The following is a 23,567-nucleotide window of genomic DNA, read 5'->3' as shown; positions in this document are numbered from 1 at the left end:
TGTGGACCGGAATAGGCAAGGAGCCAACTAAGTCACCACTCACTCTGTGTTTTTCTCCTCCCTCCCTTGTGGTGGCCAAAGTCCAACACAGCTATCATCAAACTAGAGCTGGAAGACAACTGCATCATGGAAGAGGGCATCCTCAGCTTGGTGGAGATGCTGCACGAGAACTACTACCTCCAGGAGCTGGTACTGTGCCCGGAACTCAGCTGAGTCAGACCAGAATTCCCCGCTGGCCTCAGGCCCCCCCTGCTAGCTAGACGTCTCAGATGAGGGCCATGAATCAGAGGCTGCCCGGGGGACTGTGTTCCCTGTAGCTGTAGGAGACACTAAGGAGTCATTTCTACTGGGCCTTTACAATCCCTAAATGGGTAACTTTACCTTTGCATAGTTGTCTTTCTTAAGGCATAAAATAAAGGCATGGAGGGGGAGAAATGGCCCAAACATTGTATGCACATATGAATAAACGAAAAATAAATAAATAAATAAAATAAAGGCGGTGGTAATGATTGTACAGTAAGAAGAGTGTGTTTAATACCACTGAGCTGTTCACCTAAGATGGTAAGATGATAAATTTTATATGTATTTTATCAACTCAAAAATTTGGAAAGGAAGGGGAGTTAACCAAGTGAGGCAATCACGGCTGGGCTAGACAAAGTCTTTTCCACTAGCCTGCAAGGATTATGTCTGTGCATATGCTTACGTCTTTCTTGTGTAATGATTCAGACTTTGTGAATCAGTGAATGATGTTTACATTGGTTATTTACTTTAAACTCATTTTTTCAATGGTTACCTGTTGAACTTGCCACATGAAGCTGCCTTGGGTTTCAAAACAACAAAACATTGTGCTCATCTAAAGTATCAGAGCTAATCTGGGGACATGGGGAGTCATGGAAGCCAAGTTCAGAGAAAACTGAGACCACCTGGGAGGCATGAGAGAAACCAGTCTCCCCCTTCTCTCTGCCCTTCACACAACCTTTATCCTAATCTTTTCACCCCAGCCCCCTGTCCCTTCCCCAGCCCTACTTCCTCAATAAGTCCCACCCTCACCCCCCTTGTTAGGGCCCTTTGGTGGGATGTTTATATAATTGTGCTCTTGCCTTTTAGAATATCTCCAACAATGAACTTGGTTTGGAAGGTGCCAAGATCATCTCAGAGTTCCTCCAGGGAAATATCTCCTCACTGTGGAAACTGAAGCTTTCAGGTGAGCCCATGGAAGGAGAGAAAGGGGACACTAGGAACAAAGGGAAAGGAGAGGGGAAGATCAGAGAGAATCCAGGGTCTCGCAGAGCCACACCAGATCCTTCATCCTCCCCCTCATGGCCACTCTGACCTCCCTTCTTCCTTACCAAGCCTCTCTGGTGGTGCAACACTCTTCTCTCTTCTTGAAGGTCTCCACTGTCAGATCCCTGCCTGGCCTCTTCATTCACATCTCCACTCACACATGGTTCCCTGGGAGATCCTATGCAAACAGTAGCTCCCCATCACCATCACTCTCTAGCCTGATTCTCCAATTGGTTTAGCCATCTTTATTACTGCTCGATCCCCAATTCTATACCTATTTTTAAATTAGCTTATTAATCATCTGCCATAGGGGGAAAAAGAGTCACTTGACAAGTACAGTACTCATAGCTCTATGCTATCTGCAGGGTCCTGAATCCCTACACCAAGATATGAGAATGGAGAGTAGCCCTATGCTGATAAGACTAGGACCTCTTTGGAGGAACCACCCCTTGACCCAGGCTCTTTGAGATTCCCACAGATAAAGCTCCACTCCAGGTGGAGTCCAAAAATTGCAAAACAAACAAGGAAACAAAACACTTTGAAAGTTGTCAGACTTAGCAAGTGGTGGGACTGGATCCTTAAGAACTTCATAAAAGAGCCAGGCCCTGGTGGCTCATGCCTGTAATCCTAGCTACTCAGGAGGCAGAGATCAGGAGGATCTCAGTTCGAAGCCAGCCCGGGCAAATAGTTCGCAACACCCTACCTCTAAAAAAACCCATCACTAAAAAGGGCTGGTGGAGTGACTCAAGGTATAGACCCTGAGTTCAAACCACAGTGTCACAGGAAAAAAGAAAGAATTTCATAAAGTAGAATTATCATATATAGATGATGAATGAATTGGCCATATAATTTGTTGTCCAATCTGACAGGGGCATTGATAACTGAAACAGCAGCAAATTAGGTTGTCTTGCATCCAGCCTCACAATGCTTAATATGATTAACAATATAAAAATAAATAAATAAAAACAGAAAACAAATTGCAGTTTTTTTAAAGACCTCTCCTCCCCCGAAGAATATCAAGAAATGAAAAATATGTAATCCCTGAAAATAAAAGATTCCGTGGATAAAGTTAACATATTAGACGCAGGTGAATAGAATTAGTGAAAAGCATAGAAAATGACAACTATAGAAAATATGAAAGAAAAGAGAATGAATAGACTCAATGTAGCTAACAGAAGTTCCAAAAGCAGAAGAGAATGAGCGAGCAGTGATATTTGAACAAATTATAGCTGACATGGTTCCTGAATTGATGAATTGTCAGATACAGGAAGCCTGTTAAGTACTAAAAAAACAAAGTAGGGGGCGGATAAGTAAAAAGAATCCACACCTGAATGTGTCACTGAAAAGCACTTAGGATACAGAGGTCTTGGAGTAGAGGTGTGGCTCAAGTGGTAGAGCGTCTGCTTTGGGTGTCTGTTTCATGGACACAAAGCCCCAGGCCCACCCCACCCCCCCAAAAAAAAACCACACAAAGATCTTAAAAGTATTCAGAGGAAAAAATATAGGAATAATTTATTTTTAATATAAATTTTATTTTATGGCAGTTATCATTCTTCAATTTCTCATTTCCTCCTGAATATATCTTGGGTTTCTTTCTGTGACAGAGCAAATAGACTTAGCTCATTCTTGGGTAGCATTGCACGTTACAGAGATAGCAGAGCTAGCTTATTAGCACCCTCTATTGAGGGCAGGTGACCTAGCTCAGTCCAATTGGTCAAGCTTTCAGTTAATGTTTCAAAGGACTTTCTTGTGCAAACATCTTTTGAGCACATGTTCTAGTATTTCTATGTGGACACCCACGGGCATAATGACTGAATGTAAAGATGTATCCACTTCTGTGAAGTTAAATTTTAATTTCCAAATTTTCCCCTTAAGAAGCCTGTACCCCTTAAGAAGCCTGGACTATTTCCTTGAACTGTCCCCAGGGTTATTAACAAGACATTTGTGAATCAACATCTTTTGTGCCTCATTTTTCTCATGCATAAACTAAGGGCAATTATATTATTTACTTAAATGGTGATTGTGAGGACCGAGTGGGTTAAAATCTAAAATGCCTAGGACGGGACCAGAAGTGTGGCTCAACTGGTAAAGCACCTGCCTAGCAAGTATAAGGCCCTGAGTTCAAAGCGCAGTACCACCAAAACAAATAAATAAACTGCCTAGAACACGATCCAGCATTCAGTAAGTGTCAATCACTATTATCTTCATTACTTTCCCATGTTAGTGTTGAAACTGAACATCTTTTCAGATGTTGGCTCCACCTTTATTTCCTCTTGTTTATATGATTTAGTTCTAGGTATTCTTTTTTTGGCACTAGGGTTTGCACTCAGGGCCTTGCACTTGCCAGGACTTGAGCCATGCCGCCAGCTCAAGTGTTAGGTGTTCTTTACAGTCTACAGATATTCACATTTGAATGCCAGAGAAGGAGACATTGAAGGAGATGTAGCAGTTTCTCCTGTTTTCTTGTGTCTGCATTGTCTGTCATCTTTTCTGTCTGATGGTTGGGAAGGGAGGACTGGCAGGGCTAGGACATGGGGTGGGGGGAGCTGTGGTCTAGAATGCCTTGCTAACACAGCCCCTTCACTACAGGAAATCAATTCAAGGAAGATTCCGCAGCACTCTTATCCCAAGCCCTGTCGGTAAGGAGTCACGTGGAATGGCCCTGGGGGGGTCTGGGTAACCTGAGGACTGCTCTGGTTATAATGAAGCAAACCACCTGCATGGTTCAGGGAACTGATAAATGTTTGGCTTCTGCCCACAACTAACAAAAGCTGTAGCATGTGGTAGAACTTTCAGGATGGCACTAAATTCTCCCAGAAGCCATCAACAGTTAAATAAATAAGAAATTGTTTTCTACCTAAGAACTCCAGCCCACCCAGTTTTTGGTGCTAGGAGCTCTCCATCGTGCTGCCCTGATGTAAGTGAGAAATTTGCTGTCAGAAGACAGAAAGGAAAAAAAAAAAACCTCTCTTGCCAGGTGTGTGGTGCATGCCTGAAATCCAGCACTCAGGAGGTTGAGACAGTAGGATCTCAAGTTCAAGGCCAGCCTGGGCTACGTAATGGGTGTGACAAGTGTGAAGCCAGCCCATGCTATATAGTGAGACTGCCTCAAACAAAAAACAAGTTTAAAAACAAAACTCTTTCCACCATTTCTTCCTCTAGTTCAATTACCGAATTAAGAAGTTGAGTCTCAGTCACAACCAGTTCTCTGATATAGGAGGGGAGCACCTGGGACAGACGCTAGGTACGTCTCCCTGAAGGGAAGGGACAGACATGATGAGGGACTGGGGGAGGGCTGTTTATCAGCGCTTAATCTTCTTTCAGTTTTAAATAGTTCTGAATGTTCAGATTTTTTTTGTGTGTGGTATGGAACTTGAACTCAGGACCTATACCTTGAGCCACTCCACCAGCCCTTTTTTGTGATGGTTTTTTTCAAGATAGGGTCTTATGAACTGTTTGCCTGGGCCAGCTTCAAGCTGTGATCCTCCTGATCTCTGCCTCCTGAGTAGCTAGGATTCCAGGTGTGAGCCACCGGCACCCGGCAGAATGTTCAGATTATAAAATCGGTGTAAACCATGTCCCAAATACATTTGAAATGAAGAAACATCTGGATGTGGGAAGTTAAACTTCCCAGTGATTAGAGGTCCACATGAAGAAACAACTTGCTGACCTGAAAGCTGCTCTTCTTACTGTGGCATGGTACACGTAAACGGTAATGAAAACAATCTGTATATCTGACACTGCATTTAAAACACGTGTATGTTAAAAAAAAAAAAAAGAAAGAAAACATGATCAACTGTAAAGAACAAGCAGCAGACAGGGAGTGATTATTTGAGGCATTTGTATAACAATAAAGATTAGTGTTGAGACTGTTGATAAAAGGTCCTATAGATTGTCCAGCATGGTGGCACATGCCTATAGTTCTACTCAGGAGGCTAACGCAGGAGAACCATGAGTTCAAGGCCAACCAGGGCAACACAGTGAGACCCTGTCTCAAATTAAAAAAAAAAAATCCTATAGGTCAATTAGATGATGACAAATGTACCCAATAGAACAATGGTTAAAGCATATGGACAGCAAAAGAAGAAAGCCGACTGCCCAACCTCTTTAGTAATTAGAGAAATGCAACACCAAACAACAAAAGATTCTACCAAAGCTGTAAGGGTTTAAAGTCAGTGAATGTCACCTCTGCAGACAGTGGGGAGGAGTAAGACTACTCACAAGCTATGAGATAAAGGTAGTGAAGGGTGATTGCACCGTGTCTACAGGGTTGAAAATGGACCCACTCTGTGAGGAGCAACTCCCCTGAGCCACCACAAGAGGTTACTGTGGTCTTGTCAGAAAAGAAAAAGATGAGAGAATGGGGGTCCCTGGCAAATGAGTAAACTTTGGAAGAGGTGGCAAGAGAAGGCCCCACTAGGGGCTGAGATTTGAATAACAGAGAAGAAATCACCATGGTAACTTCTGGATGGTCAGCATTCCAGGTGGGAAGATCAGAGCATGGCATGTCTGAGGAACATGGAAGGACAGGGTGGCTGGAGCAGAGAGGACAGGGAGGAGGGTTTCCGTCTTTGCCATGTAGTGTTGGGAGTCAGTGGCCATTCAACTCCTGTGGGAAGTTGGGTTTGCTATATGAGTTTAGAGCCTGATGAAGAGGTCCAGGGCTGAACATAGAAGACACCGGCAGAAAGAGCCATTTAACCCTTGAGGCTAGAAGAGGCAAGGAGTGTGGAGAGTCAAGCAGCGGTCACCCTGGTGATGTAGACTGCAAAGGAGGAGCCTGAGAAGGAGTAGCCAATCAAAAAGAGGGAAGGCAGGAAAAAGAGCCAAGTAAGGGAAAACCTCAAGCAACATGATGCTGTCCACTGTGTTGGATGCTGCTTAGAGGTCAGATAAGATGAGGATAGGAAAGGACCCTGGGATTCAGAGGTGTGGAGATGGTCGGTGACCAGCCAAGTGCTGATTTAGTATAAGCCATGAGTATGGAAACCCAGCTAAAAGTAGTTAGGTTGAACACAGGCTGTAAAGAGGTGGAAAAAGCTCTAGAGGCAGCTCTGAGGGTTCTTCTGGGAAGGCTGGACAGCCTGGGAGGGGGGCCAAGACCCTAGGGGAAAATGCTGAAAGGACAAAAAGAAGAAGAAGCTGATGCTGCAGGAGGAAGAGAAGATAATGGCAGGAACAAAATCCTTGAGAGGCTGGGGGCAATGGTGCCCAGAACAAAAATGGAGGGGCCCCCTCAGAGCAGCAGGGACATTGGTGCACTGAAAAGGGAGAAAATGAGATGGCTGGTGCAGGGGCAGCTGAGTGGAGAGAGTTGGTGTTCGAGGATGAAGTTTCTCCCTTACCCCACTTCCCCCACACTGCTGCTGTTGTGTTTTCAGTGAATATGAGGTTAGACCTTTTGCTAAGAGTGCCGTACAGACTGCTAGGGTTGAGGAGGGAAAACAAAATTTTGTGCAGGAGGGAACAAGGTATAAGGACAGTAAGCTGTTTGAGTCTATATTTGAAAGTTGAGGTCATAAATTTAAAACAAGACAGTGTTCTATTTGAATATGGTTGTCACACTGTGGATGAAACTCTTTATAACACTATTTTTAGAGTTACCCAATATTAGGTGATCACTAATGACAGAGGTCAGAGGTCATGCTTAAGTTTGATGTCAGTCTTCACAAGAACCCGGGACAGGTGAACAGGTGAATATGAACGGGTAAATACTCCATTTGACAGGTGAGGAAATGCAGTGAAGGAGGGGAGAGCACCTGGCTATGGTTTCACAGCTAGTAGGTGGTGAGACCAACGTTCAAGTTCAGATTTATGAGACACAGATATTCGAGGTTGCACCTAATGAGAGAATTGGCAGAAGGAAGGAAATAGGAAGAAAGTGAGGGAAGAGGGAAGAGAAAGAAAAGGAAGGCAGGAGAAAGTTTGCTTTCAAAATAGTTAGGGTGTGATTTACTAAAAGCACATCCTGGTGGTTAACACGCAGAGAAAGATATGATGGGCACGCAGTGCACTGTGTCCACAAAGAGAAGAGAACAGCTGGGGGCTGGGAGTTGTGAGATCAGGAGGACTGGGGTTTGAGATCAGCCCAGCCAAATAGAGAGACACCATCTCCAAACTAACCAGAGCAAAATGGACAGGAGGAGTGGCTCAAGCGGTAGAGTGCCTGCTTTGCAAGTGTGAAGCCCTGAGTACAAACCCCAGTCCCACCAAAAAAAAAAAAAAAAAAGACAAAAAAGAATAATAGAACAAGTCATCTTTCCCAGATCTGAGTCCAGAAGCAATTCCTGCCACTCACTAATGGCTCCAGTGGCGTCAGCCTCTCCTACCAGTGGTGTCTTCCCATAACGAAATAAAAATAATAACAGCAGTTTAAATGGGAAGTGTTCCCAGCCTTATGGGGATGTAGGAATAAGCACCTTTTATTGGCAGTACTGGGGTTTGAACTCAGGGCCTCACACTTTCTAGGCAAGTGCTCTACCACTTGAGCCATACTCCCAAGTCCAAAAACATCTTTAAATTAAAAATATAAAAAATTTTTAAAAAGTTGTCATCTCTGTGCAAACCCAGATTCTCAACAAGCCTCAAACCTCCTACCTCCAGCTGATTGTGATCCTGAGGCTCTTCTGGAAGTTCCAGTGTCACCACTGTTCTGGAGGCTGCCCATATAAAAAGACATAATATACCATACATGCTATGTAATACACCATGTCCATTACTGCCTTGCTGTGTAAACACAGGCAAGAAGTTATTTTCTACACCATCTTCATCTGTTTTGATGGTTGTGTAATATTCCGCCAGGTGGATATTTATGGTACCCTTTACCCGTTCCTATGAGTCTCTAATTCTACCTTTTTTGGTGATGTCAAGATAAACACACTCTTACACACTCTTCTTAGGTACATGCTCAGAGTGATTGAGCATGTGTGTCTTAATGGCAAAATATCTGTGACCACATATTTGCCAAATAGAGTATACCAATTTACTTGTCACCTGTGAAAGAAGATCCCAGCATTGGGGATCATTCTACAGCTTCAAGTTTAAATGAATAGCTGATAAAGTTATGCCTAAGTGTTTTGCTTCATGTGCCTGTTGATTGGTCTTAGGGCAGCTTGCCATGGCTCTGTTAGCTAGGAGATTGGATTCTTTGGGATGTGGGAGATGCTAAATGACCCTCTCCCTCCCAGCCCTCAATGTAGGACTCGAGTCGCTGGATCTGAGTTGGAACCACTTCCACGTACGTGGAGCTGTAGCCCTTTGCAATGGTCTCCGGGTAAGGCGCCCTCTGAGAGTGGTGCATTGAGCCCGGGTGAGGACAGTCAGGGCCTCCCATCCGCCATCTTGAACCTATTCCTCATGGTTGCCATTAACGAGGCCTCCTGAGCCCTCAACAACTTTGAGTTACTGGGCTCCTTCCTTCCAGAATTCCTGGTTGCATATTATTTTTGTATAAATCCTACCTGAGGAGGCCTGGGTGGCATCTTCAAGAGGTGACACTTCAAGAGGAAGGAATTAAGGGGTAGGGAGTCCAGAACCTAAAAGGAACAACTTGAGAAATCCAAGCTAGACGGGCTCTGTCCCCCCAGGGAATCACTGAGCAGGGCTGGATGGCAGCAGGGGTGGAAGTCGGGCATTTGTCTGGGTGATTGAGGCGATGCTGCTTCCCTTCCCTGTAGTCTAATACGACCCTGAGGACACTGAATCTCTCCATGAATGGCTTTGGGGACGAAGGGGCTCTGGCCCTCGGGGACTTGCTCAGACTCAACAACACCCTGAGGTGCCTCGATATCAGCAGTAATGACATTAGCAACGATGGGGCCTCCAAGCTCAGCAAGGGCCTGGAGTCCAACGAAAGCCTCCAGGTGCTGAAGGTAGCCTTCCCGAGCCAGCGCATGTGGGGTGCGTGTCTGTGAGCATGTGTCCTGTGTGTGTCCTGTCCACGTGTGGCTATGTATATGGCCCTATGTGTCTGTCTCTATCGTGTGTGTTCATGTGTCTGTCTGTCTGTCAGTGTGTATATGTGTGTCTGTGTTCATGTGCCTCACTATGTGTGTCTCTGTGCCCATGTGTGCCTGTGTGCCCATATGTGTGTGTCTGTGTTCTTGTGTGTCCGTGTGTCCATATGTGCCTATGTGTCTCTGTATATCTGTGTATATGTACGTCCACCTATGTGTATTTACATCTGCGTGTGTGTCCGTGTGTCCACATATGTGCCTGCCTGTGTGTCGTGTGTGCCTGTGAGTATGTGTCCCATCTCTGTGTGTATCCATGTATGTATGTCTGTCTGTGTGTCTGTGTGTACCTGTGTGTATATGTGTCTATATGTGTATCTGTTTATGTGTCTGTCTGGGTTGGGGTGGGAACTGCAGGGTGGGGGCCACAGGGCTGGAGTTTGCTGGAGAGAGTCATTGGGTCATCTGTCTTGTACTTCCTATATGTGCATCTTCCTGCCATCTCTGAGCTGTGGACCAGGTCCATCTCCACTCTCCATGGCATGGCACAGTCAGGTCCTCACTGGTCTCCCCTCATCCTGTCTGGGTCAGGCTTTTCTTCATGCTGAGGCCAGAGTGTGCTCCGAGGACACAAATCTGACTTCTGTTCCCTCCACCCCACAGTTTGCTCTCTTCTAGTTTAAACCCCAGTGGCTTTCTGTTTCTCAAGCCCAGTCCTCAGATTCCATGTGCCTCTCCAGCCCCTGAACCCACCATGCTCCCTGACTCTGCACCGAAGGCCTCCCTGTCTTCTCTCCTGTCCTTCTTCCTACCTCAGGCCACTCCCCTCATCTGAAGAAGGATCATGGTTCAAGACTAGCCTGGGCAAAAAGTTCACAAGACCCCCCCCACCCATCTCAACCAATAGCCAGGCACAGTGGCGCACACATCTCATCCCAGCTTTGGTGAGAAGTATAAAATGGAGAATCGGGGTCCAGGCTGGCCCAGCAAAAAGCAAGTCCCTATCTCCAAAATAAGCAGAGCAAAAAAGCCTGGAGGTATGGACCAAGCAGTAGAGCACCTGCCTAGTTCAAACTGTGGTACCACAAAAAAAAAAGAAAAAAAAATGTAGGGTTGCTGGGGGGATAATAGATGTGGAGATCCTTCTATTGGAAGAACACGGGTATGAGAAAAGTGAGGATGAGTCTGCTATCCCAGACAACCACCAGCCAAAGATGTTAAAGGGACAAGAAAGAGCCAGAGTCTTCCTGGCGTAGGGAACATGGTGACTACAGCTGGGACCAAACTTGCCATCTAGTGACCGAGACAGCTAAAGTCTAGCTGGGGTGGAGTGGAACCACACATAACTCAGAGAAGTGACCCAAACTGTAAGTGATTCAGCCTCAGGGCCTAATGGAAGCCAAGGATTGTTCTGAGAACCTGAATTTTAAAAGACTAAAGTTGCCTCAGTCAAGCGACAACAGGAACTCTCTGTGGTTAGTGAGGCTTAAGTGATTTAAAACATTTTTTAAACTTCCTAATTTTTCCATAATGGCCATATGTAATAAATGAATTTTAATTTTTAAAAGTGTTTTACAATTGACAAAGGAAAGTAAAAAATAAAGCCCTTAGTCCGGTCGCAGGCAGAGACCTCATTAACTCTGCCACAGGAGCAATCTATTGCTCTCCACTCCCACCCCAGGCCCCCTTGCCTAACCTTGGGAAACTAAGAAACCCGCCTGGGGAAGTGAGCCCTGCAAAGTCTCCACACTGGCAGGGCTCAAGTCAGTGTCCTCTTGCTTTGGGGTGTGTCAGAACCTGGGAAACACCTGGGAAACATAGTAAATGCTCACTAGAACTTTTGGCCCCCTCTTCATGAATCCACCTGGCGAAGCCTTCCAAAACAATACCTGCCATTCACTGATCCCTTACTATGTACCAGGCACCTGAACTGTATGGCGAATCCCGGGAGCAGCCCTACCGTGATGATAGGTGGGACAAAGTGGTCAGGGAATTCGGTGCAAGACCAGGCAGCTAGGAAGCAGAGCCACCAGACTCCATGTCCCCTTCTCTTTACCTATCCATGTTTTGATGCCTCCCAGCACCGTTGCAATAATGTCCTAAACCCACAAGGGCATCCATGTTGTGGCGGCCTCATTCTCTGCTCCTTCTTACAGATCATGGACCCCACACCTCACTGTCTTTCACACCTCGACCCCTTTGCACTTGCCTGCCCTTTTCCTCCTCAGTGAATCTTTTTCCCTCCTGTGCTCCTGCTCCCCCTTCTTCAGACCTAATTAATCTTTGTTAGTCCAGCAAGGCTTAGCTCAAGGGTCCCCTCCCCTATGCTGGATGCTGCTTTCCTCACTCCTACTATAAGTGTGTGTCCCTCTGTCACTGCTGTTGTCACACGCCTGATGCCATTAGCTTGCTTTCCTATCTCCCCCAACTAGAGTGTTAAGTTACCTGAGGTCAGAAACCTTATCGTGTCTGCCTGTGTGTGCCTTGGTGCTTAGCTCAGTGGCTGGCACATGGCACACAGCAAATATTTGTTGGATGGAAGGGTGGATGGAGGGAGGGAGGGAGATGGGTGGGTGGGTGGGCAAATGTTTGGATGGATGGATGAAAAGGGAGATGAGTGGCTGGATGGATGGGTGAGTGGATAGGTTGGTGGGTGAGTGGTAAGTGGATGGATGGACAGCAGATGGATAGGGAGACAGATACTGATAAAGAAATCTGGAGGGAAGGCAGGTTGTGATTTGATGGGAGAAGGGAAATCATGCTTTGACCCAGCCTCTCCTGGCCCCATCTCAGCCTCCTCCTGTCTTGCCTCTCCTCCCACAGCTTTTCCTGAACCCTCTGAGTATGGAAGGGGCAGTTGTGCTTATCCTTTCCATCAAGAGGAACCCCAAATCCAGGATGGAAGAGCTTGACATTTCTGTAAGCGATCAAAGGGTAGCGGCTTGCACCAGGGCGTGAGTCAGTTACCACACTCTGCCCTAGCACCAATAGCTCAGTCCCTCAGAGGCCCTCCCACAAATGTTCCATAAAAGAGCCCTCCTTTTCATACCACTGCCCTCTCCGGGGGGCCCTCCAGTAGGAGTAGCCATTCAGTCAGTGACATCCCAGTGTGAAATAATTTACCAGGACATGAACAGCTGAGAGCAGATAAAAGGAAACACCAAGAGGAAAGGTGGAGGAGTGGGGGCTTGCTCAAGCAGTAGAGCACTCTGCCTAGTAACAAACACCAGTTCTGAAAAAAAAAAAAACCTCGAAAGGAAAGGCAGAGGGACCCCAAAACAGAATTTTTTACCATCAGCTTTGCTAATGAATGGACTGGATTTCAGAATGTTCCAGAGTCACAGGAACTTAACAATCTGGGCATTTAACAGACACAAACCTGTATTTTGATTTTGTGAGGCAGCCTGTTGCACTCAGAGTAATATTTGCAGGTTATCCCTTGATGAAGGACAGCCTGACCAGATGACTTGAGACACCTTCCAGGGATACTAGCCTGAATCCTCACAGAGCAGCAGCTGTTGCTAACAGTAGTTCTTCCTCATCTACCGCCTGACATTCTGGGTCACAACATGATTTTAAGATTCCAGCTCCTTTGACGCTGCTCTCGGAGGCCGGGAGGGGACTGTGCTTGTGTCCTAGGGCTGCTGTAAGCACAAACGGGGCTTTAGCAACAGAAGTGCATTTGTCTCATAGCTCCAGAGGCCAGCAGTGTAAGAGCAAGGTGTCAGCTGGGCCTGCTCCCCCTGAGGGCTGTGAGGGGCAATCTGCTCATGCTTCTGTCCTGGCCTCCAGTGGTGGCCAGCAGTCTTTGGTGCTCCTCGGCTTGTAGAAGCATTGCCCAATCCCTGCCTTCATCGTCTCGTGCCCTTCTTCCTGCATGCATGTCTGCTTCTGCTCAAAATCATCCTTTTCTTTTTTCTAATTATTATTGGCAGTACTAGGAATTAAACCCAGGATCTCATGATAGCTGGGCTTCATGCCCACTTGAGACATGCCCCCAGCCCTTTTTTGCTTTTTAGTTTATTTTTTCAGATAGGGTCTCCTGCTTTTGCCTGTGCTAGCATTGGACCTTGATCCTATCTGTGCCTCCCAAGTAACTAGGATTACAGTCATGTTCCACCAAGCCCAGCCCCGAAATCTTTTTGTAAGAACATGGTAATATTGGGTCAGGGCCCATCCTGATGACTTCATTCTAACTAATCATATCTTGCAAAGATCCTATTTCCAAAAAAGGTCACATTCACAGGTACTGAGGGTTAACTTCAGCCCCTCTTGGGGTAATGGAGCAAAATTCAACCCATGATAAATACTTTTCCTCCTTTTCCCTTTTCACCTATAAAAAAACCAAAACACAGAGCTTAGGTCATTTGCCCAGGACCCACACACAGCAAGCGAGAAACACAGCAAGGAGAAAGCCCAGGGCTCTGCCTCATACTCTGGAGTTTGTAAAGATAACAATGCCAAGCTGGGCATGGCGATACCTGCCTGTAGTCCCAGCTACTCGAGAGGTGGAAGTAGAAAGATCATGAGTGAGAGGCAGAGGAACAAAGATATGAGTTAGAGGCCAGACTGGGCAAAGTTAGTGAGACTGTACCTCAAAAGCAAAATGCAATCAAAGGGGCTTGGGCTGGAGATGTGGCTCTAACAGTAGAGCGTCTCCTTTGCAAGCATGAAGGCCTGAGTTCAAATCCCAGTCCAAGGGACTGGGGCATGGCTCATATGGAAGACTGAGGCCCTGGGTCCACTCCCAGGCACCACACGCACAAAGAAAGACAATGTCAAAATCCTTTTCAGTGTTTACTTTCTTTCATTTTGCTCCCTCACCCCTTCCTGGATCCTTCTTGTGCTCCTGGATCTTTCTCCTCTGAGGCTTGTCTCTCTTCCCTCATAGCAAGGTACACCCCGAGCTCCTACCTGCTCTGCCTCTGAGCCTCACCCACAGGTGCAGATTCTGTTGCCATCATCCTCTCCCCCACAGATAAGGAAGTGTGGATCCGGGCGCTGCCCTGGCGGGTTTGAGGGGAGTTTAGAAATGGTACTAGTTAGAATGAGCCTGTTTTTGTTTGTTTTCTGCTGCTATAATGAAATACCCGAGTGCAGAATTTGTTTATAAATAAGAGAGTTGTGCTTAGCTCACAGTTTTGTTATGGCAGATGGCATCATGGTGAGAGTGCATACGGGACAGGGAGGTCACATGGAAAGTCAGAACACAGAGACCCAGACTTGCTCTTTCATGACAACTCCCTCCGGTGAGAACTAGCTGGGGTCCCATGAGAACAAATTAATTCCTGCCAAGGACAAGTGCCCCAATGACCCAGTCACCTCGCACTAGGCTCCACTTCTCAAAGGTCCTCTCTCATGGTCACCTTGGGGACTGAGCCTCCAACACACAAACCTTTGGGGGACCAGCCACGTCCAAACCAAAAGCAGAGTCTTTTCCTTCCCTTATGTCAACTCTGCTACTATAACTGGAATTGGGTTGCAATTCCTGCTTTCTAGATGCTCCTAGGACCAAAGTTTCACCTCTTAAAGCATGGGCTTAATTCTGTGAAAAGGCAAAAGACACTCAGAACTGTGGCTGAGAAAAAGCTCGGGTGGCTCAAATTGGTGGAGGCCAGGTTTGAGCAAACGCTCTCTCCCGAGACACATGTCCCTCTGTGTCATTCTATAAACAGCTCTGAGAGCACTTTCCCAAAGGGGAGGTCCCCATTTGTTTTGAGCCATGGTTGGATTACCATCTTTCAGGGCACTTGCTCTGAAGAACAACATGCACATAGTATAGACAGTAAGGATGTTTGTTTAAGGTCGGTCCCTAAATTGTCAAATGTAGGCACTTAACCCTGCTACCTGAGAGCGCGGCTGAGCTGGGAGCATGTGGCAAGCTACCAGCAGTTAATGAAAACATATGATCAAAATCATGTAGTAAATTTGGTATGGTAGCTCACACCTGTAATCTCAGCTACTCAGAAGGCAGAGATCAGGAGGACTGCAATTTGAGGCCAGCTCAGGAAAAAGTGAGACTTCATCTCAACCAATAGCTGGGCATGGTGATGATACCTGCTATCCCAGCTACTTGAGAAGTGTAACTAGGAGGACTGCAGTCCCATACAGCCTGGACATCAACTCAAGACCCTATTCAAAAACAAAACAAAAAAAAAAAACCCACTAAAACAAAAAAAGGCTGGGGGCATGGCTCAAGTCCTACAGTGCCTGCCCAGCAAGTGCAAGACCCTGGGTTCAAACCCACCCCCCAAGTTTACCAATCGTGGTAAACTTCTAAGTCAAGTCACGAGCTCTGAAACAGCAGCTGAGAAGTATCTCTGCAGAACAAAGCAGGAACGACAAAAGTCACTTGGCTTGGAGGAGAGAGGAGAGCCCTCTGGTTGGCAGGGAGATGGCACAACGGCCACTGCCTCACTTAGGTCCCTCTCCCCTTGCTGCAGAATGTACTGGTAACCGAGCAGTTCACAAAAATACTGGACGGGGTATGCGCCATCCACCCCCAGCTGGACGTGGTATGCAAGACAATGCAAGGCTTCTCTGCCAGAAAAATCCTCTCCCTGTGGATGAACCCCATGAAACTCATCCAGGTGAGCTCCCACCTTCCTCGAGGAGCCTCCAGGGAGCCCTGGAGGAGGTTGGCATTTGGCCCCAGTAGCTACCCAGAGTGTTGATACCATCCTTTCTAGCAAGCAGGCACAATTATTCCCTGTGGACACTGAATCCATCCACAGAGCTTCCCTCCTCCTGAAGAGGGAAGAGAGGAGATCTGGCTAAAGCCAGAGAGGCTTGGCACAGGGTGGATTCTACCACCCCAGCCATCCATTTACTAAGGTACCACCAAAGGCAAGTCATTGAGGCTCTGTGCCTCAGTCTGTTCACCTGTGAAATGGGCATGATAATACCTGCCCCGGTTGGATTGCTGTGATTAATTACTTAATATGCATAAGGTACTTGGAGCAGTGCCTGGCACCCAGTGAAAGCAGTCTCTTTCTGACAACTGGGGAGGATGCCAAGACATCCTGTGATTGGGATGGTTATTTGGTGACCAGTTAGAGAGGGGCACTTGAGTCCTTTGTTTCTAATGATAACTTGCACCTGGCTCAAGCCCTTTTCTTAGATTGTCCCTGGAAAATCACAAGAAGTAGATGTAACAGTGCAAATTTAAAAAACAGAGAATATTAGAGCTAAAAAGGGGGAGGGGAGGTATTGGTCATCTGGTCCCATCACCTCATGGAGCCATGACCAGCCCCAGGTCTGTTTGTCACCAGTAGTGGAAATGGGGGCGCCTCTGCTGGTTGCTATTTGGGGGTGCTGTGCACATGTAGGTTCTGCAGGTGTGTGCCCTGAGGGCTGCCTCCTGCCCCCGGCTGCTCTGCTCTGGGTCTGAGTTTCTAACACCAAATTAGAAAGCTCTCATGTGAGAACTATTACGGTATAAAAAGTTCTAGAAGGCAGAGGAGTATCGGTATGCTTATGAGCCAGATGGCTTCAGATGGAAGCGAGGGGAAGACCGTTTTGCAAGGGGAGCTGGATGTCCCAGTGTGACACGGAGCTCTGTGGTGCGGAGTTCTGCCCTTTAGTTTAAAAGTGCGTAGAAATGGGGGGACGCCTGAGTGGAGAGAGAGCTGTGGAGGTGGAGCCAGAGTCCACGTGCCACTGGGTCTCCAGGACAGAAAAAAAACATGGAAAAAGAATCTTGGGCCCGGCTTAGGGGTGCATGCCTGGAGTCTCAGCACTCAGGAGACTGAGTCAGAAGATCGTGAGGTTAAGTTTGAAGCCAGCCTGGGGTATAGAGTGAGACCCTGTGAAAGGAAAAGAGAGAGAGAAAGGGGGAAGGAAGGAAGGGAGGAGGGAAAGAAAGGGAGGAGGGAAAAAAGGGAAGGAGGAAGAAAAGGAAGGATTGAAGCTCAGGTAGAAACCAAACTGACCTGTAGGGTGAAGCAAGGTCTTCCCATCGCGGGGTCTACAATCTGGTTGGAAAAGTGGACTAGATTCAGCGTGTGTTAAGTGACACAAAAGGGACAAAGGCAGCCATGTAATCAGAACCTGAATTTGAGATCACGGTTGGAGTGGATGAACAGACAAACAGAGCGGGTGACCTCCCTGCAGAAGTGGGGCTGGGGAACGGCCTATGAGGAGCAGAAGGCTTTGGGGAGGGGCATTCTCGGAAGTGGATCCCCACCAGGGAAGGCGCACAGGTGACTGCGCACAGAGCGATTGTGTACAGCACGAATCTGGGGAGGACCATGAGACTCGGGGCTCATACAGAAGCCTGAAAGTCAAAGCCAACCACGAAGGTTGGGCTGGATGTGGTGTCCTCGGACTTAAGAGTTGGGGTTTGATTCCATCAGAAGCAGGGAGCCAGTGAGCAGTGACTGGCATGTGATCCAGCAGGGCTGAGGGGTGGCTTCTGTGGCATTGGGGAACAGGAAAATCAAGCAGGCCTTCAGCTAGTGTCCTAGATGTAGAATGACACCTTGGCTGGCAATGACAGTGGAAGTGAAGGACAGACATAAGCAATGTCGTTATAGGAATGTCTCGGGTCTTGGTGAATGGTTGGGTGTGTGGAGTGTAGGCCTTAAGAGGGGAGGCCAATGGTGAGAGGAGAAACTCAAAGACAACCTGAAACGTCAAGCCCAGGAGCTAAAAGAAAGATGGTCACACTGCCAGAAGCACGGAAGCCCAGGTCAGGAAGTGTGACCAAGTGACTGCCACCCGGTCCTGCCTGCCCTCCCCATCCTCCCCCACTGTCTCCACATTTGCCCCTGCTGGATTTCCCCCATTCCTTGTGCCTCATTTCTCTCTAACTGCAGGCCTGTGCACATGCAGGTCCTTCCAGCACACGCTCACCTTGCCCTCGGTGTCTCACCCATTCCTACTCATTCACCAGGTCACTCAAGCGTCGCCTCCTTGGGAGGAACCCTCCCAGGACTCTCCAGCCAAGAGTACTTGCCCTTGCCGTAGGCTCTGGTAGCTCCAGGTGTTAGCCTTTTATCGCCTCAGCCTATGCAAGGCCCCTGCTTAGAACAGCTGCCAACAACCAGGGCCTAAGCCACTCAGTTGCCTTCTCCCATTCCCCTCAGGACCCTTTCTGGGTCCTGGAGCTTGGGTTGCCCCTTGTGGAACGGGAGGGCAGTTGTCGTAGTTGTGACAAGGACAAGTGTTTGCTCCTGGTGTCTCCTGCTTCCCTCAGGGCTACGCAGACCGGCAGAAAATCTCAGTTGTGGAATTCTTCAAGAGCTTGAACCCTACGGGGTCAATGACGATGCCTGTGGGCGAGTTCCGGAAAGCTATGGTACAGGTGCGCTGATTCCTGGGGGCTGTAGGCACTTGTGAGGGGACAGAGGAGCAGGGGTGGGGAGAAGAGAAGAGAGAGCGCATGCGTGTACTTCAGAGCCTTCCCTGGGATTGGCTGTGGGCATTCACCTTGTTTTCCTAGAGGGGAACCTGAGACCTCTTCAACCCCCTGCCACAGACATTCTCTGTGTTGTGTGACCTGATACCACAGATCATTACACATTGCCAGGTGTGGTGGCACATGCCTGTAAACTCTCCAGAGGCTGAGGCAGGAGGATCATGAGTTCAAGGCCAGCCAGGGATACACAGTGGGGTGGGGGGAAAGTGCCACATGCTCTCCCCACTGCATTTGGCTACTGGAAAGATCAAAGAGGAAGTGAGAGAAGTGACCATATCTCAAAACCCCGGTATTTCCATCTTTGGCGCCACCATTCCTCTCACTCCCAATCTAATGGAGGTGCTGAAACACACCCACACAGGGGTCCATCATGAGTGCATCTTGGCAGCCGAGGCAGTGATAGAAAGAGCTTGGTACTCAGGCCATGGTGGAACAGGCTGGCCAGGTCTAGGTAGTAGAAGCAAGAATGACCTTTGTATGGTGCAAAGGAGAGTTTCCGTCCATCCCCGGAGCCACCCATGTCACCTGCATCCTGGTCTCCTTCCCCTTACTGCTCCCCAAAAAGGGAGGCCTCCTGGAGTCTGGGTGGTGACCACAGACAGGGGCTTCCTCCAGCCACATGGTGGATCCAGTCTCCTCTGAACCCTCAGTTGCCACCGAGGTCCCAAGAGGAGTGAGGCATTATGGGGACACCTGGATACAGAGCTCCGTAACATGTTCCTTCTACCTTCTCAGCAAAACAAGGTCACTATAAACCGGTATCAAGTCAGGGAGCTGATTAAGAAGCTGGACAAGAGGAAGGGCATGGTGAACTTCAGGTGAGCCCAAGCCGGAAGCCTTTCTTGCTCTCTCCAGGGGTCCTGGCTGGCTGGTGGGAGCCTCCCAGGCCACCCATCCGTGTTCTAGAAGTTAAAGGACACCACCTGTGGCCAGTGACTGCCTTGTCCCTGGATCCCAAGGCCAGGCTCCACTGTTTACTTTCCTTCTTGCCCACAGTTCACTTGCGTAGCAAGGCTGTTGGTTGCTGGACCAGACTCTGGGACCAAGGCCAGAGGAGCTCCAGCCCAGCCCTGTCCAGCCCATGTGACAAGAGGGCAAATGTCTAGGCCATACCCCAGGTAAGGGGAGCAATTGGGGGTGCATGTCAGGTGCCACTTCAGCCCAGAAGAGGGGAGGCAGCTGTCAGGGGGGAGTGGTGGCATTTCAGCCATGCCCCAGGTAAGGGGAGCAATTGGGGGTGCATGTCAGGTGCCACTTCAGCCCAGAAGAGGGGAGGCAGCTGTCAGGTGGGGGTGGTGGCATTTCAGCTGGGTCTGGCAAGATGGATGGACATAGACAAGAGGGTGGAGGGACATAGAAAGCCAAGTGTCCAAGTGTGAGTTGGCATGGTGTGCTGAGGAGCCACAAGTCATTCACTCTGCCATAGTGTAGGAGCAAGGCGGGGTGTGACTTAAGCTGAGTTCCCTGGAGAGAGGGGAAAGGACAGTAGCAATAGTTAGTGTTCACTGAGCCTTAACCACACACCAAGCACTCACCATTTGCCAGAAAGGCAGGGTAGCTGAATTCCCACCATTCCCAACAGTAGCAATGTCACCTGTGTTGTGAGCGATGAGACTGAGGTTGGAAAGATGAGGCAGAGAACCTAAGTCCTCGAAGCTGGAACAGGGCAGCTTTTGTGCTTGACCTCAAGTCTGTGTGGTTCTAGAACTTGTTCTTTCACCCACTGCACTTGACCACCTTGTTGAAGTGCAGGTGCTACCGCTGTCAGGTCTGTGTCTGCAGGTGGGCACCCATGGGAGCTGCCCTGTGTCCTCAGGAAGGCCCTCTGGTCCTGTCCCACAGCCTTTTCCTCAAACCTCTGCCCTTTGCCATGTCCAACACCGTCTTGCAGATGTGAGGGTGGTGGAGGGGGCAGGCGCCTGGCTGCTAACCCCACTCTGATTAGTAAGCCCTATGTTCAGGGCTCCCAGGTCCTCTGGTCTTTAAATGGGTGATGAGCACAGCACACAGGATTCTGTAAGGAGTAAGTGAGGAATGCACACAGGGGACTGGCACATGTGGTGTCACATGTCATCCAACACAGGCTTGCAACCCTCCCCGCCTCTGCCCTCCACTCTTGGGCTGTCCTTGGGCCTCTGCCCTGTAGCTCCTCACCTACCTTTCCTAGAGTGGCCCCTCTTGTCCCTTGGGAGGCTGGCAGAGAGGCCCCAGGATAGAGTTCTCAAGACCAGGTCTGGTAGGTTCCAAGTCTTAGCAAATTACCCAGATGTGCAGATGAGGTCGCATGGCTGTCAAGAGCTGGAGCCTGGGTCCCAGTCTCCAACTGGGGGACTTTCAGGGCCCCCTCAAATTATACCCACCACTTTATTAGTTGTGATTGAAAAGTAGAGTTGTAAGTTTGGGTGTTGTATTTTTTAATTTTTTGGTGGTACTGGGGTTCGAACTCAGGGCTCACAATTGCTAGGCAAGTGCTCTGCCACTCGAGCCACTCCCTCAGCCCATATTATTTTGTTACAGATATTATCTCCTTATAAAAATCCTAAATCCACAGATGTATAGCAAGGAGAAAATGAAGGCCCCCTTTACTCTCCCACACAGTTCACTCTGCCTGCCTCCCCACGGGGTTCTTGGAGCAAGTTCAGGTGCATATTTCCATGCCTTTTCATGTACTTGTAATCGACTATGTGTGTGTGCAATGGGCTTGGGTTTGGGTGTGAGAGAGATGATGGCTAAAAACATAGATTGTAGGGCCAGACCACCTGAATTCCAATCCCAGTTCCACATCTGTGCCTCAGTTTCCTCATCTGTGTTAGGGGCCACTAATAGTACACACAGTGTACGAGTTTTGAGGATTGGATGAGCTAATGCCTATGAAAACATTCAGGACTGCACTTGGCATGTGGTGGGCAGGCCCACAGTATGCATGTGCTTTCGTTGCATATAGTTCTACACACACACACACACACACACACACACACACACACACACACACACTTTTCGTGTGTGTGTGGAACCAGGGCTTGAACTCAAGGCTTTGCATTTGCCAGGCAGGCACTCTACTGCTGGAGATACATCTCCAGCCCTGTGTGTTTTAGTTCTTTTTCAGATTGAGTTTTGCATTTTTGCCTGGGGCTGGCCTACTGACACCTCCTGTGTAGCTAGGATTACAGGCGTGAGCCACTGTGCCCCACCACACACAGTTTTTACTCATAAGTTGAATCAGACTCTCGTGTTCCTCTGAACTTGCTTTGTTTAACAGATCACTGTGGTGATCTTTCCACGTTGGCCCACTTAGCTCCCTCTCCATCTTTTTAACTGTCACATAGTATTTCATAGAATGGCAGTCTGTAGTTGAATCTCATTTGCATAGGCATTTAAACTATTTCCAATATTTTGCTAATAAAGATAATAGTTACAAACATCCTTGGTATACAGGGTTTGCACTCATGTGAACATTTTAAAATTGGCTTGGGGTGTTAAAAGGTGAGCACATTCTAAAATTTAAATCTGCCCTTTCCTTGCCACTCATATAAACCAGCACTCTACAGAAGCCCTGGGCCCACACTAACCTTAACCCACGTTCGATGTTTTGCCAAAATGAGAGCGTTTTCTAAACGGTGTCATTTAATTGAGCACGTCTTAACACTCTTGCCCACCAACCATGAGGCTGTATTGTCGTTCATTCTTACTCCCTTACCTTTCAAACCAGTGTCTTCAAAGAGCAGACGTCATAGCAGCAGGTCCGATCTAGAAAGAAGCTCCGACGAGAGAAGCCTTGGCAAGTCGGTGGCAATGAGGAGACGTAGAGGTGGCTGAAAACTCAGTAGATGAATGCCACAGCCACAGCCAGGGCTGTGCATGAGCAAATAAAGTGTAGGGCTGGTGTTGGCATGGATCTGGACACCTCTGGGCTGTGGGTGCTGTGCCCCTCACTGGCTGTGGGAGGCACCTTCTGGTTTTAGTGACCACCAGGGTGGGTGGCCTTGTTAAGAGCCACAAGAACAAACTGGGGATATAAGAGAGTTACTAGCAGAAGGAAAAGAGCCTGTGGAGAGCAGGTCAGGACACAAAAGCAGTGGTCATGGTCACTGTGAAAGAGTTCCAAGATGCTGGGCAATGGCAGAGGTGGACCAAGGCTGAGGAGATAAGGGGGGGAGCCTGTAGAGGCAAACCCCATGGGGTTACATGGAGGGAGCCTGGGGCAGGAGATTAAGAGACCTGGCAACCAGCCATGGCCAGTAACCACCTTACCACTTGACCTTGGAGCCTCAGTTGTCCCATGTGTCCAACAGAACAGCTGACATGAAGGCTCCCAGTGTGTTCCCGAGCCCATCATCCTGCACTGCATTTTTGTTTTGTTTTTGGTGGTTCTGGAATTTGAAGTAAAGGTCCCATGCTTGCTAGGCAGGTGCTCTGCCACTTGGGCCATGCCTCCAGCCCTGCCATTGCATGTTAAAATTCCTTGAACAGCAGGGTGGACAGGCAGAACTAAGGGGAAGTAGAAAGAGCAGCCAACCAGGGCATACACGGCTCCCGTGGGTGGAAAGGGCTTGCTGAAGGATTTTGATTAACCTCGACAGTCACCATTGTGACCAAGCAGGACATGTGCTGTCACATGCACACTGTGATCAGCATGGACACACAGATGGACAATGACCAGGGGGCTTCCCTGACAGCATTGCTCAACCCCAAGCATGTTCCTCAAGTTGTACTTCCATCGACTAAGTGGTAAGATAGGGGCTCAGAATCAAAACTAGGATGACGAAGAAAAAATAAAGTGAAACAACAAGGAGTTTATGGCCAAAACTCACCCCTTGCTGGACATGCCCAGGCACCCTGGCTCTCAGTGACTTTGAGTCAGGGATGGCCTTTAGCACTTCTAAAACCACAGAATTCTCAAAGTTCTCTGTAAC

The 23,567-nt window shown here is 48.2% G+C and overlaps 1 protein-coding gene across 1 annotated transcript in view; it reads left to right on the top strand.

Annotated features, from left to right (window-relative positions):
- Positions 1-19,821, top strand: part of Lrrc74a (leucine rich repeat containing 74A) — a 41,652-nt gene extending 21,831 nt beyond the window's left edge. The window contains exons 4-14 of the mRNA XM_074067484.1: positions 82-189; positions 1,108-1,204; positions 3,874-3,923; positions 4,447-4,528; positions 8,472-8,557; positions 8,961-9,155; positions 12,060-12,155; positions 15,680-15,826; positions 18,433-18,540; positions 19,390-19,472; positions 19,651-19,821. Of these exons, the coding sequence (XP_073923585.1) occupies positions 82-189; positions 1,108-1,204; positions 3,874-3,923; positions 4,447-4,528; positions 8,472-8,557; positions 8,961-9,155; positions 12,060-12,155; positions 15,680-15,826; positions 18,433-18,540; positions 19,390-19,472; positions 19,651-19,663 (1,065 nt within the window). The 3' untranslated portion in view covers positions 19,664-19,821. The remainder of the gene's footprint in view (positions 1-81; positions 190-1,107; positions 1,205-3,873; positions 3,924-4,446; positions 4,529-8,471; positions 8,558-8,960; positions 9,156-12,059; positions 12,156-15,679; positions 15,827-18,432; positions 18,541-19,389; positions 19,473-19,650) is intronic.
- The last annotated feature ends 3,746 nt before the right edge of the window (positions 19,822-23,567 follow it).

The sequence above is a fragment of the Castor canadensis genome, chromosome 3 (genome assembly GCF_047511655.1).
Source record: "Castor canadensis chromosome 3, mCasCan1.hap1v2, whole genome shotgun sequence".
Taxonomy (NCBI): Eukaryota; Metazoa; Chordata; class Mammalia; order Rodentia; family Castoridae; genus Castor; species Castor canadensis.
The sequence above is the reverse complement of the archived record's forward strand: the minus strand, read 5'-3'. Positions and strand labels throughout refer to the sequence as shown.